Source organism: Equus asinus, chromosome 5 (genome assembly GCF_041296235.1).
Source record: "Equus asinus isolate D_3611 breed Donkey chromosome 5, EquAss-T2T_v2, whole genome shotgun sequence".
In the NCBI taxonomy this organism is placed as follows: Eukaryota; Metazoa; Chordata; class Mammalia; order Perissodactyla; family Equidae; genus Equus; species Equus asinus.
Window position 1 is genome coordinate 51,814,107 of NC_091794.1, and position 15,599 is coordinate 51,829,705.

Genomic DNA, 15,599 nt, shown 5'->3' on the forward strand with positions numbered 1-15,599 from the left:
GATCAGAAGAATTAATATTATTGAAATGTCCATGGTACCAAGGCAATATACAGATTCAATGCAATCCCTATCAAAATTCCAATTATATTTTTCACAGAAATAGAACAAACGATCCTAAAATTTGTATGGAACCACAAAAATCCCTAATAGACAAACCAATCTTGAGGCAGAAGAACAAAGCTGGAGGCATCATACTCCCTGATTTGAAACTATGTTACAAAACTGGGGCAATTAAAATAGTATGATATTGGCATAAAAACAGACACATAGATCAATGAAACAGAGAGCCCAGAAATAAACCCATGCATATATGCAATCTACCTAAACCACACAATTAATTTATGACAAAGAAGCCAAGAATATACATTGGGGAAAGGACAGTCTCTTCAATAAATGGTTTTGGGAAAACTGGACAGCCATATGCAAAAGAATAAAACTGGACCATTATCTTATACTATACAAAAAACTTAACGCAAAACGGATTAAAGACTTGAATGCAAGACCTGAAGCCATAAAACTCTTAGAAGAAAACATAGGCAGTAAGCTCCTTGACATAGGTCTTGGTGATCTTTTGAATCTGACACTAAAAACAAAAGCAACAGAAGCAAAAATAAACAAGTGGGACTACATCAAACTAAAAAGTTTCTCCTTAGCAAAGAAAACCACCAACAAAATGAAAAGATAGCTTACTATATGGGAGAAAATAATTGCAAATTATATATCTGGTAAGTGGCTAATATCCAAAATATACAAAGAACTCATATAACTCAAAAACAAAACAAAAAAACCCCAAAAATGTGATTAAAAATGAGAAGATCTGAACATACATTTTTTCTAAAGAAGACATACACATGGCCAACAGGGACATGAAAAGATGCTCAACATCATTAATCATCAGGCAAATTAAAATCAAAACCAAATTAAAAACAAAGGAATATCACCTCACACCTACTAGAATAGTTATTATCAAAAAGACAAGAAGTAACAAGTGTTGACAAGGATGTGGAGATAAGGGGACTCTCGTGCACTGTTGATGGGAATGTAAATTGGTGCAGCCATTATGGAAAACAGTGTGGAGTTTCCTCAAAAAATTAAAAATAGAACTACCATACAATCAAGCAATTCTGCTTCTGGATATTTATCCAAAGAAAATGAAAACACTAATTCAAAAAGATATATACACTCCCATGTTTATTGCAGCATTATTTGCAATAGCCAAGATATGGAAACAATCTACATGACCGTGAATGGGTGAATGGGTAAGGAAATTGTGGTATACCATCGGAGAATATTCAGCCATAAAAAAGACTGAAAACTTACCATTTGCCACAACATAAATGGACCTCAAGGGTGTTGTGCTAAATGAAGTAAGTCAGACAAACAAGGACAAATACCATTTGCTCTCTCTTATATGAGGAAAAAATAAAAACAAAACACCAAGCTTATAAATACGGAAAATGGATTGGCGGTTGCAAGAGATGGGGGGTGCGGGGTAGGAAAAAGGGGTGAACTGTTTTCTTTTTTTTTTTTTAAGTTTAAATAAGTTGAAGAAAAATAAATGCTGATGAAAAGGAGTCAGAGAGCAAGAGGACGATGAAAGATTCTCTGAGGTAGTGGGAGAAGGACATATCCATGAGACAGGAGAATTTCTGTTGTCATAGGAAGGAAGGCAATGACTACAGATGCAATTCAATCTCTACAAGTGTGCAGAAAATTGAGGAAGTTCCTGTATGATTAATGTTTGCTCTCCTCTTCTTCATTCTTCTTCATTTCTGTGAATTAGGAGTCAAACTTCTCCATTAGCAATGGACAGGGAGATGATGAAGCCGGAGTTTGAAGAAAGTGGAGAATAAGAGAGACCTGTTGAGGCTGGAGATCATGTATTTTATTACAGCAGCACCATTCTGCCCACTTGTGTCATCTTTGTCCATCAGCGTTCAGTAGCCTGGGTGTAGGCATGGAGGAGATGCTTTCCAGGGCTAGTGTTTTGCTATGTTCTGGGATGAAAGAATGAGAGATTAAAGCAATGAAAATAATGGCCAGAGACTGGTTGCGTTGTTAGATCTTTGGTTTGAGAAGGATGTAAGAGCAGGAAGGAACTGATAATTTATTTGAAAGGATTTCCCCCTAGAACCTGGATTGAAATCTTTCTGACATTTTAGTCATTTCATGTTTACTTTATTGATTCAGAGTTCATATGTAAACGTTAAGTATATCACCATAAAGCTTTAAAGGTTCTAAATAAATCAAAACTGCATGAATTCATTGGGGTCCACACATTTCATTTGTTGACGAACGTGTTATCCTAGAGAGAATCCGCTTTTGCTGAAGTCAACATGTTTGTAGTGTGGTGGAAGTGGTTAGGAATTGGAAATCCTCGGTTCTAGGCCTATTTCTGCCAACAGTGAGCTATGTGACTTCAAAGAAGCCCTTCCAATTCTCTGGGCCTCAATTTCTTCCTAAAATGAAGGTGTAGATTTTCTAAACTTCCTTCCATCTTTAATATGCATGAAATTCATGGATGCATGAAATTCTATGACTCAATCTTTGTTTCTAATGAGGAATAGCAATTGGTTTTAAAAATGTCTTAAAAAATTAAAATTGTCTTTAAAAACAGTATATGTTTATCCCACTGTAGTGATATTTCCAAATAAAGATCAACAAAGCTCAATTGTCTCTTGGCTCATGCCCCCAAGTTTCTAGCTTAAACAAAACAGATGGTAGGGATAAACATGATTTAGGTCTAAGGCAGAGAATTGAAAACTTCCATAGACTTAGAGAAAAATCACATGGACAGCTAAATTTCTCAGGGATTTTGATCATCTTTATTTAAAAGGAAAAGATAGATTTATTTGGTTTTTTAAATTCACAGCTGCAATTCACTTTGAATTCAACAGTTGCTTAGGAAATCTAACTTGAATTTTTGGGTCAGGAGAGTTTAGTTCCAAACCTTAAATTCAGTACAGGGATTTCAAGGCCTGTGTCTTTGATAGTCACAAAATTTTAACTCCGTTCAGATTGATGAGCTCTTGAATTATTGATATCATAGTGTAAATGAAAGTCAAAACCAACTAAAATCCATTGAAGCAAGAAAAAAAAAAACAATGTGAACCTTGGCTGGTAGGCTAGTCTCTCCTGTTCTGTTGTTTAATTTCTCATGAACGTTCATTGGTAGGTGAAAATTGCAGGGCATGACATACACTGATGTGTCTGTTTTGAAATAACCTATCTAATCTTCTGCTCCAGAGGATGTGTGCAGAGTTTGACAGCAACCCCTAATACATATGCATAACCAATATGCTTTGTAATCAAGGGACATTGAGGCAAGCGCAACAGAATGGAGCATGAGAAAGCAGCATGTTAATTTTAAATTTAATTATAGAGATAGGGGGAAAGGATGCATTTTGATAGTGTATACTCATTCAACTGTCACAGAACATTACCCAAAAATCATGCTCAATATTTGACAGAAGAAATATTATTTTTAGTGAAGTGCTTGATAAAACTAGCAGGTTCTGTGGAAAACAAGATTCTGAGATCCTATTAGAAACTATTTTTCATGTAGAGGAAAAGCAGCCTTGCAGAATTCTAATGACTGAAGTGAAAACAAAGATAAAAAGCTGTCAAACTCAAGAAGATTTCTGGTTCATACGAGATTTTTGTTTGTGGAATGTTTTTGACATGCTTAAATGCTAACGTCAGTTTAAAATTAGGTAAAAAATGATTAGTATGAGTCTTGTGATTTTGTTACTTTTGGTAACCTAAAACCCTGTGTCATTCATTGTGACCAGCACACCAAGGCTCCCCACAGAAGTGTAAGTATTTGAAGAGCATAGACCTTGTCTCTCTGGCTCAAAGCTGGTGCTGAGTGCTTAGAATAGTGTTTAGCATGGAGCAGACACTTAGTAAATGTTTGTTGAATGTTTGTTGAATAGATAAACCTACCCCATGCTACCTTGTGTGGTGTACATGCTCAATATACATTTATTAATGAATAGACCAGTGGAAGGATGGAAGGATGGAAGTATTTATCTGAGTGACTTGCAACTCACCATTTGACATTAATTTTCAGGATCTGGAGGTAAATACTCACCAAAAGATGAGGGCGTTGAACCTTGGGTCAGTACATGTGAACCCACTGCCAGCTTTGACAGAGGAGAAAATATCCAGATTTCTGACCAAATTGGGTTGTCCTCTCTCCATAGTTTCTAAGTGAGATTTGTATTCTTCTCTTGGGCAAGTCCTTTTTTAGAGAGTAGGAGAAAAGTTCTCTTTTCTCATTTCGTTATAAACTATTGCTTTAGGAAAAAGTTAAGAAAAAACAAACGTAACGTTTCTAAGAGCTGGCAGATTTTGAAAGAATTGTGTCTGCTTTGGGAATGTATTACTCTGTTTTGCCAGAAAGTATGTAAGTGTTTAGGCTTGCCAGAACTATTTTTTAGCAACCAGTGGTGAGTTTTATGAAGCGTGAGAATACTCCAGCTTGGTGAGGGTCTTGAGTATAGGCAATCTCTTACTTTGTGGATGGAAATGTAAATTTGTTTAACCTTTTGGAGGAGGATTTGGCAAGATAACCAAAAACTTTAAGAACGTGCAAATTCCTTGACTCATCGATTCCCTTTCTAGGGAATTTACTTCAGGAAATAATTGGACAACTAAGCAAAGATGTATGTGCAGGGATGTTTGTTGCCAGGTTGTTTATGTAAAACAGCAAAGCATTGGGAACAATTGAAATTTTATTAGTAGGGGGCTGTAAATTGTATGTCTTCTCCGTAGAATATTGTGCAGCCATTAAAATGATGATAAAGACCAACATATATTGTACAAGGCATAGCTTGATGGCATGATGTAAAGTGTAAAAAGCACCATAAAAGATGTATATCGTAACACCTTTTGGTAAATGATGCACAGGTATTTCTATTTCTGCCTAGAAAAAAAATCTGAAAGGCTGATGATATTATGGAGGAATTTAATTTTTGGCTTATCTATGCTTTGTATTTTCTACAGTAAAAACATGGATTATTTTGTGCAAAAAATAAATGATTTTTAAAATGTGTTTGCATACTCATACATTGCTAATTGAAAACACATGATCTTTTCTTAATGCATAAAAGGCTGTCAAGTTTCTTACAAAGGGTACATTTTTAAACGTTTTCGCTTAGGTTTAATGTTCAGTTTTCATATAGGTTACAATGAAATCTGAATCTTACAACATTCAGAGGTTGAAGGGAATTTTACAGAATTCGTGCTTTTTTTAAAGGACAGCCAGCTCACCAGAACTGACTGGAGCTGCAGAAAATGCTTTCTAGGCAAAAGGAAGTGATTCAGAACATTTTTTGAAAGGGATTCCGGAAGACAGGAAGATTTTCTAAAGGTCTAAAGCTGTACCTGGGACAATCAACCAGACTTTCTGAGAATATTAGCTTTCTTGCAAAAACAATTGGAAGCAATAACTAGTTATTTTCTTCCTCAGTAGTTAAATAGACATAGCAAAATAAGTTCACAAACGTTACCTTAAGAAGGGCTGAATGAGGCTATGTTTTCTACTGGATCATACAATTTTCACTTTTATAAGGAGTTCTAAGAGCGGCGAGGGTACTAACTTTTCCTTTGAAATGGCCAGACAGAGAATCTTGACTAATAGGAATAAAAGGGCGTACCTTAAAACACCGTTAAGTAGTTTTTATTTGGAAGGTCTACATTTAAATTGCAAGAAATTGTCTATGGGAAAAAGGTTTTATGAAAGCCATACTAATTACATTTTCAATCCAAGGGACTGACAATTAATTATTTTATCCTCTATGTTTTATAATGAAATCAATTTCCCTAGCTGTATTAAATAGATGCCTGTGAATTTAGCTCAATATGGATGTGTCTTCAACAATAATAACTACTGTCTGAATAGAAGTGTTTAATGTAAGATGGCCTTATATACATCTGGACTGTCATATACATCCTGAGAGAGGTTATGACTGGCCTATGGTCACACAAATATTATGCAGCAAATTCAGGCATAAAACCCAGATGTGAATTGTTACTAACTAACTAAATTAGTACTTTAGTACTAAAACTAGTAACTAAATCTAAACTTAGTAACTAAATTTAGTTAGTACTAGTTTAAACTTATTGGGGCCAGCCGGGTGACACAGCAGTTAAGTGTGCACTTTCTGCTTCGGCGGCCCAGGGTTCGCTGGCTGGGATGCCAGATGCAGACATGGCACCGCTTGGCAAGCCATGCTGTGGTAGGCATCCCACATATAAAGTAGAGGAAGATGGCCACAGATGTTAGCTCAGGGCCAGTCTTCCTCAGCAAAAAGAGGAGGATTGGCAGATGTCAGCTCAGGGCTAATCTTCTTCGGGAAAAAAAATTATATAAAAAATTTAAATTTATATATGCATACATATATATTTAAATATATATATACCTCCAAAGATGGCTCAAAGATAAATTATTTTGCTGCTCAGCACTGAATCTAATACAAATTGAGAGTTTGTAATACTGAAATTATAGTATATACAAGCTCATTTTTAGTTTAAGGATTGTTTTATCTTCCTTTCTGTGGAGTTACCTTCGGCCAAGTAGTCTAGGATACAGATCCCCGGCCCCCCTGAAATTCATAGAGTAGCAGTACAAGCGGCCCAAGACGAGATGGAGGCCACAGTGACTCCCAATGACACGACGTCTGTCTTGTATGTATGAAATAATCTTGGTTTCTGGGAATAGGTAAACTTTACTTTCATAGGCTCACTTAGGACAGTATCATATTGTGCCTCTGAGGAAGAGCAGCCGAAACAGTGTGTACAGTTGCTGTTTCATGTTAAACCAAAAGCTAGCATCTGCTACCGTGATGGTAATGAAACTGAGGGCTTCAGATAATCCCGTTAGTGGAGTCTCCTACGCATATTCTTGACCCGCTGAGAAGTCTCTTAGAACCATCGACTTAGCAACTATCCACCCCGGATAGATAGGATTAATTTACTAAAATTGCTAATTATGTACATCTCGAAAGCCTTACATACACTTGTATACACATACACACACATATCAACAAATGAATTTAGCTAAATCCTCAGAGAAGAGTCATTGCTGGTATGATAATACATTAAACTATCTACTAAGCCTGACAACAGCCCTAAGAGTTATCATTTTTATCCCTAGTTAGAGGTGCCATGTCCGAGGCTGAGGCTTAGAGCTCCTAATATATAACCACACAATCTCCCTGCCACAGCGTGCGGTGTGTATAATACAGTGCAATGAATGAATGAATTCTAGTCCCAGAACGTAAGTAGGAGCCACTGATAAAATGAGAATTAATTGCGTGGGACAAGTTAATGCATTTGTTCTTTTAAGCTTGTATTAAAAGATCACATACTTTAATTGCACATTCAACTAATTTATTAAAGCTGGCATATAATAGAATTAATAACATAAACCACATACTGATCGAGGCATAAGGTTTCTTGAATAATTTAGGATTTTTTCCAAAAGGCAGATTCCTAAATTTTAACCAAAGCTATAGCAAAAACATAATTTTATTTTCAAACTTAGAAAAAGCTAACACGTGAAGAATCAGTAACAGAACTGTCAGGTACATCATACAATTGCACTTTTCTGTCAAATTTCATAAATTGAGAATATTCCTCTAGTCTTCCCCCAGTGCGTATTGGCATTATCAATGTGCAGAAAATTATCAGATTGATTGTTTGTCACTTTTGGGAAGAAAATTTGTTTTCTACTTGCAATTCCATATTCCAGAATATGGAAAAGAAATTGTTCTGGTATCTGTCAAAGGGAACGGTTTCTTGTTCTTAGAAATAAAAATAAATTACTAGCTCATAGGAAGAAAATACTCTGAGATTCTGCTTTAAAATGTTTTTTATTAATGGGATAACATAGATATAAGAGGTTGGTTGATGTCATTATGTAATGGTAAAATGAAAGATCAACATTGACTTAGCTTTCAGAAACAGTTTGCAGTTTTGGCTCAGATGGAGTGTTTTTAGGATCAGATTTCTTTCTGTACACTTAAAATCTGGGTCACTGAAAAATTTCCATCTATCGAAACTTTTTAGACTAAAAATAATTTAACCAAGATACTAATGATGGACTTCTGAGTAGTTCAAAGGGCTAGATACCAATTATTTCTCAGAAATTTAATTTAGTTAATTAAAAGCCTACACTAACTTCTATTAAACCCTTCATTACTTAGTTCTTGCACACATGATATCTCAGTTAATTTTTCTTTATTAAGAGTTTACAATTTTTGAGTAGTTTTAGGTTCACCACAAAATTAAAGGGAAGGTATGGTGATTACCCATGTTTCCTACCCTGAAACATGCATAGCCTCCGTTACCAACATCCTCCACCAGAGTGGTGCATTTGTTACAACTGATGAATCTACATCATAATCACCCAAAGTCCACGGTTTACCTTAGGGTTCACTTTTGGTTTTGTACTTTCTGTGGGTTTGGACAAAGGTATAATGACATGCACCCATTACAATGGTATACAGAGTAATTTCACCACCCTGAAAATCCTCCATGCTCTGCCTGTTCATCCCTCCCTCTCCTCTAACCCCTGGCAACCACTGATCTTTTTACTGTCTCCATAGTTTTACCTTTTCCAGAATGTCATGTAGTTGGAATCATACAGTACGTAACCCTTTCAGATTGGCTTCTTTTACTTAGTAATATGCATTAAGATTCCTCCACGTCTTTTCATGGCTTGATAGCTCATTTCTTTTTAGCAATGAATAATATTTTATTCTCTGGATGCACCACAGTTTATCCATTCACCTACTGAAGGACATCTTGGTTGCTTCCAAGTATTGGCAATTATGAATATGAATTATGAATAAAGCTGCTATAAACATATGTGTGGGACATAAGTTTTCAGCTCCTTTGTGTAAATACCAAAGAGTGTGATTGCTGGATCTACATATGGTAAGAGTATGTTTAGTTTTGTAAGAAACTGCCAAACTATCTTCCAAAGTGGCTATATGATTTTACATTCCTATCAGCGATGTATGAGAGTTTCTGTTGCTCTACATCCTTGTCAGCATTTGCTGTTGTCAGTGTTCCAAATTTTGGCCATTCTAATAGGTGCGTAGGGATATCTCATTGTTGTTTTAATTTGTGTTCCCCCGATGACATATGATGTGGAGCATCTTTGCATATGCTTATTTGCCATATCTTCTTTGGTGAGGTATCTCTTAAGATCTTTGGCCCATTTTTCCATTGGATTGTTTGTTTACTTATTGTTGAATTTTAAGAATTCTTTGTAAATTTTGAATTTTTTTATCAGATGTATCTTTTGAAAATATTTTCTCCCAGTCTATGACTTATCTTCTCATTCTCTTGGTGTTGTATTTCACAGAACAGAAGTTTTTGAATCTATAAATTATCTTGGGAAGAACTGAGGTCTTGACAATATTGACTCTTCCTATCCGTGAACATGGAATATCTCTCTATTTATTCAGTTATTCTTCATTTCGTTGATTGAAGTTTTGTAGTTTTCCTCATACAGATCTTATACATATTTTGTTAGATTTATCTGTTTTTCATTTTTGTGGATGCCAATGTAAATGATATTGTAGTTTTAATTTCAAATTCCACATGTTCCTCTCTGGTGTATAGGAAAATGATTGACCTTTGTATATTAACCTTATATCTTGCAATCTTGCTGTAAACACTAGGTTCCAGGAATTTTTTTGATGATTCTTTCGGATTTTCTATGTAGAGGATCATCATCTGCTAACAAAGACAGTTTTATTTCTTTCTTCTCAATCTGTATGCCTTCTGTTTTCTTTACTTGTCTTATTGCATTGGGTAGATCTTCCAAAATGCTGTTGAAAAGCAATGGTGAGAGGGACATCCTTGCCTTGTACCTGATCTTAGTAGGAAAGCTTCAAGTTTCTCACTATTAAATACGATGTTAGCTATATGGTTTTTTGTACATATTCTTTATCAAGTTGAAGAAGTTCCCTCCTATTCTTAGCTTACTGAGAGTCTTTATCAGGAATGGGTGTTGAATTTGGTCAAATTCTTTTTCTGCATCTCTTGATATGTCAGCTAATCTTTGTAACATTTCTTGAGACTGATATTGCTATATCCACTTTACAGGTGGAGAAATTAAGGATCAGCAGTGGAGTAACTTGCCAGTAGTTCCCACAATTACTGGTGGAACCAGGATTAAACCTACAATAGTTTGACTTCTTCTACAGTATGTTGCCTCCCAGTGCTTGCTATCAATCCCAGCTCTTTGGCTCTGAGACAGTAGGAAATGTAGATTCTCTAATTTTAATCTCACCAAACTAAACAGCCTATCAATGTCATACTTATTTGAAATACAGATGATTCTCATTTTCGTGGATTCTTTATTTGTGAATTTGCTTACTTGCTAAAATTTATTTGTAGCCCCAAAATCAACATTCAAGGCACTTTCTTGGTCTTTTACGGCCATGTATAGAGTGGCCAAGAATTTCAGTCTTCAGATGTATGTATTCCAGGCTGAGGTCAAACAAGGTGACACTCTGCCTTATTCCAGCTCTCACACTGTAAAAAAGTGTCCTTTTTGTGGTCTACTTAATGCCAAGTTTTTTATGCTTTGTGGTTTTTGTTGGTGATTTCACTGTTTGAAATGGTCCCAAGTATAGTGATCAAGTTCTGTCTAGTGTCCTAAGTGCAAGAGACTGTGATGTGCCTTATGGAGAAAATATATTGTTGGATAAGCTTTGTTCAGGCATGAATTATAGGGCTGTTGGCCATGTACTTAATGTTAATGAATTAACAATATATATATTCAATAAAGTGTCTTTCAACAGAAACATACATGAAACAAAATTATGAATTCATCAGTTGATGAAAACACTGTGACCGCAGGTTCACCATAACCTAACCCTGTATTTCCTCTGGGAGCAATGGTTCAGCATCTGCTAATTTAGGATTTGCAGAGGCTTTAAAGAACATAACTACTGTGAATAACTAAATAAAGTGTATATGGTTTCACTATTTTTTATAATGATGTATTTACAGAAGTGGACTTCTTGCCCTTGGATTAAAGTTTCACTGTGGTATGATAGAATTACTGGCTGTGCTAAACTGTCTTCGAGGATTCACTTATTTTTTGTAAACCACTGTATCACTGTATTTGTGCTATAACAAATTGCCACAAACTTAGTAGCTTAAAATACACTAGCTAATTATCTTGCAGCTCTAGAGGTTAAAAGTCTAAAATGGGTTTTACAGGGCTAACAAGATATTGTCAGGATTACCCTCTTTCTGCAGGCTCCAGTGGAGAATCTGTTTCCTTGCCTTTTTTAGTTTCTAGAAGCCACCTGCCGCTCCTTTGCTAATAGCCCTGCATCATTCCAACCTCTGCTTCCATCATCATATCAAATCTCTGACTCTCCTGCCCCCCCCCTTCCAGTTATAGGGACATTGGTGGTTGAGGATGTTGGCTTGGAGTCCTGACCATTATTTGTTCCCTAGCCTAAATTCACTTAAGTATAATACTATTATAAAGTAAAAGACATTTTCTTTTCATCTTGGAATAATTGCTGATTAGATCAACCTTTTGAGGGTAGCACAATGTTCTGGTGTTTATGATGCTGTCATTGTTGTCTTGTTTTTTATTCCTGTTTCCAGCCCTCAGAGTCAAGGCAAACCACTTGTATGTCCAGAGAAGAGTTTGTGCAGAAGATGACAGAGATTGTTGGTTGGGGCACAAAGGAAGAATATGCGGCCCTCTTTGACAAAGTGGATGTGGCCCAAGATGGCTTCATTAATTGGGACAAGCTGACTTCATTTATGCTGTTAGGACTTTACGAGAAAGATGAATGAGCAAAGGCAACTGTGGTTCCCCAGTGGAAAGACCTTGAATTCCTCCCAGTGAAACACAAGGACACCATTCAAAAAGCAATTTTCTTAAAAACCTCAAGTCGTTACCTGACCATCAGTAAGGAATGTTTATTAGGAATCTGGGGAGAGAATTTAAAGCTGCAAGAAACGCTTCCCATCACTTCAGATGCCCTCAAGCTTAAACATCTGTGGGTGACTAGTCTGGTTTCTCTGGAAAATGTAAACAAGGTACAAAGTCTTTATAAATAAGTTCAATGCTTGTAAAGGGGAAAACATGGCGGGTGAGGGCTCCTGATCAATGTCAAGTATAACGCCATCAGCAACAGAGAGCTGCATCACTCTTCTGTGCCTCTCATCTGACCTGGAGGGAATGCCAGTAGAGCCAAGTGAGCTACTCGATTTCCCAAGCTGTTCCCTTGAATGCCTTTAAATGACACTGCTGATAATGACTCAGATTCTCGGCCCAGTCCCAAATGTGGTCTTTTTGCATTACTAGCTGATAAGACCTTTATGACTCTATAATTTACAGCAGGATAGTGGATCTCTATGCAGAGCTGAAAGGCTATAAGACTGCATGGCACAGCTCAGTGTGATTACAGGGGATTGCTTATCTGATTTTCACCACTGTACTAGTCAGTTTCTTAATTCTAATAGGTAGCGCCAACTCAGTCCAAATATTTTCATCTAACTATAGATATCATATAACTATATAACTATAACTCATACTTATATGAGCAAGATAATATATTGAAAGAAAAATAAGTTTGTGAGGGAAGGATGCAGCTTAAAGAATCCATGTTCTTAGTATTTCATGTTAAGCAGATAGTAAATTTTACTATGAAAAATTTTAAACACAGAGATAATCGCATTAAGAACCAACATCCACCCTTAACTATCTCCAGTACACAGCCAATCTTGTTTTTTCTATACCTCTCCTCTATTGAAATCCAAAACATCCAATTTAGTCTGTAAATACTTCAGTATTTCTAAAAAATGTCTTTTTTAGCACAATCATGATACTACTATCACATTTAATATCAATAGCAATAATCCTTAATATCATCAAATATCCAATCATGTACATATTTCCTTGTCTTATAATTTTTTAGTAGTCTGTTAATTGATTGTTTGATAGTTTGTTTGAATCAAGATGTGAATAAGGTCCAAACGTTGTGATATGTCTCTTTTGATCTATCAGTTTTCCTCCATCTCTTCTTTATTCTTGCATTTTGTTGTTGTTGTTGCTGTTGATGTCTTTGTTAAAGAGGTTAGGTGCTTTTTCTTTAGAGCTTGCCACAGTCTGGATTTTGCAGCTTGTATTTACATTGGGTTGCTTAACATGTCCACTTGTTCCCTGTATTTCCAGTAAATCAGTAATCAAGTCTAAAGCCTTGATCAGTTTCAGGACAGTTTGTTTTGGAATAGGTGTTACTCAATCAGGAGGCACCAAATGCCTGGATCTCTGTTTTTTGGGGATGTTAACCATTATAGCTGATTATTCCCAGATCCATCAATTTATTAGAGGTGGCAAGACGGTGACATCCTAATTTCATCATTTCCTCTTCCTTTATAAGCTGGAATATTTCTATAAAAAGGAATGTCTCTTGTCAATTATTTAGCTATCATGTAGTAAAAACTGTATAACAAAGGCAGGATAAATGCCCAATTCTTTACTTTTATTTCCCAGTATTCAAAATAATGAGCTGGTTTTCTAATATCCTCTAAGAATGAAAAATGAGTACTACTATCTTTATTCTTATCAATATCATTACAAACTCATGAATTTAAAAAAATTTGCTTTGTTTCAATCCACTGACTTATTATCCCATCCCAAAAGTTATACCATTTTTGGAGAGTAGAACCAATACAAGTCAGCTTCTGAGTCTTTTTTGATATAATCCTAACAGTCTTTGAGAGCTTCTTTGCTTTCTGGTATGACAAGACGTTCCAGGATCACTTCGTATATTTATTATGCCAGACCCAGAATCAACCATTTCTCCAAAGATCCAGGTTCTTTTTAGTGCAAAATAGTATGCTGTACTGCCTGGAACCATAAAGAATTATCATCATCATCACTAGCTTCCTATGTGACACTCTCTATTAATCCTCTCTAGATCACCATGAAGTGGATATCACTCCCACTTTAAGAATGAGAGACTGGTCAATGAGAGGTTGTGAAATTTGCCCCAGGTCACACAGGATGTAATCAGTGTTGCAAGAATTGTAAACCCAGGCAGCCCTGACATCAGAACCTGTGTTTCAGAGTCTTTGTTTCTTGTAGAGTGGCAGCTGACATCATATATCCAGTCTCTTCTTGCTAAGGATCTGATGTTAATGCTTAACTGGTATGGATTAAAAGGTAGTGCTAGTCCAGATTTTTTTGGTATCTGTGTGCAGCATTCCGTTATTATCTTGTAACGTTTGTGTTACTGTATTATGTAATGATTATTTTGCCCTGCTTCTTCCTTCCAGGACTGATAACTAAATCTTAGCTTTTCCTTTGTATTTCCTCAACATAGAAGCTTAAAATGTCTTTCGTTTTTCTTCTGTTTTAAAAAACAGCTTTATTGAGGTATAATTACAAAAATACACTGCACTTATTAAAAGTATCGAAGTTCATAGATTTCAATACATTTATATAGCTGTGAAAAATCAACAGTAGAAGATAATGAACATATTTACCACTCTCAAGAATTTCCTTGGACCCTTTTGGAATCGTCCCTCAACTCCTCCTACCTCTCCTTGTCAAATAACCACGCATGTGCTTTCTTCACTGTAGATTAGTCTGCATCTTCTAGACTTTTATATAATTGGCATCATACAGTGTGTACTCCTTTTTTGTCTGACTTCTTTAACTTGGCATAATTATTTTGAGATTCATCCACGTTGTTGGATATATCAGTAGTTTGTAATTTTACCCATTTTAATAGGTTTGTATTTTCTCTTGTAGTTTTAATTCACATTTCCCTAATGACTAATAATATTGAGTACATTTTCATGTCCTAATTTGCTTCCAGTATATCCTCTTTGTTAAAATATCCTAATATTTTGCATATTTTTTATTGGTTTTATTTTGTTATTATTAGGGTTTTCTTTGCTTGTTTGTTTTGTTTTTTTGAGGAAGATTAGCCCTGAGCTAACATCTGCCACGAATCTTCTTTTTTTTTTTCGCTGAGGATGATGGGCCCTGAGCTAACATCCATGCCCATCTTCCTCTATATGTGGGACGTCTGCCACAGCGTGGCTTGGTAAGTGGTGTGTAGGTCCACACCCGGGATCAGAACTGGCAAACGCTGGGCCACCAAAGCAGAGCATATGAACTTAACTGCTGCACCACTGGGCTGGCCCTCCTTGTTATTATTGAGTTTTGAAAGTTTTTTGTATATTCTGGGTACATACATTTCTCAGATGGATACTTTACAAATATTGTATCCCAGTCTGTGTTTTGCCTTGTCATTCTCCTAACACTGCCTTTGGTAATTTCACTTTCAGAATTTTAATTGCTAGTGCATAAAAATACAATAGATTTTAAAACAACAATTTTATATCCTGAAACTTTGTTGAACTTGTTTGTTAGTTTTAATCGCTTTTTTGTTGTTGATTTTTTCCCCCCAAAGATTGGCACCTGAGCTAACAACTGTTGCCAATCTTTTTTTTCTTTTCTGCTTTATCTCCCCAAACCCCCCAGCACATTGTTGTGTATCTTAGTTGCAGGTCCTTCTAGTTGTGGGATGTGGGAC

At 35.9% G+C, this 15,599-nt stretch overlaps 1 protein-coding gene across 1 annotated transcript in view; it reads left to right on the forward strand.

The window, feature by feature from the left end:
• The window catches only part of WDR49 (WD repeat domain 49), a 523,215-nt gene that overhangs the window by 18,327 nt on the left and 489,289 nt on the right, over positions 1-15,599 (forward strand). The window contains 1 exon segment of the mRNA XM_070509548.1: positions 11,647-12,087. Within this exon segment, the coding sequence (XP_070365649.1) occupies positions 11,647-12,087 (441 nt within the window).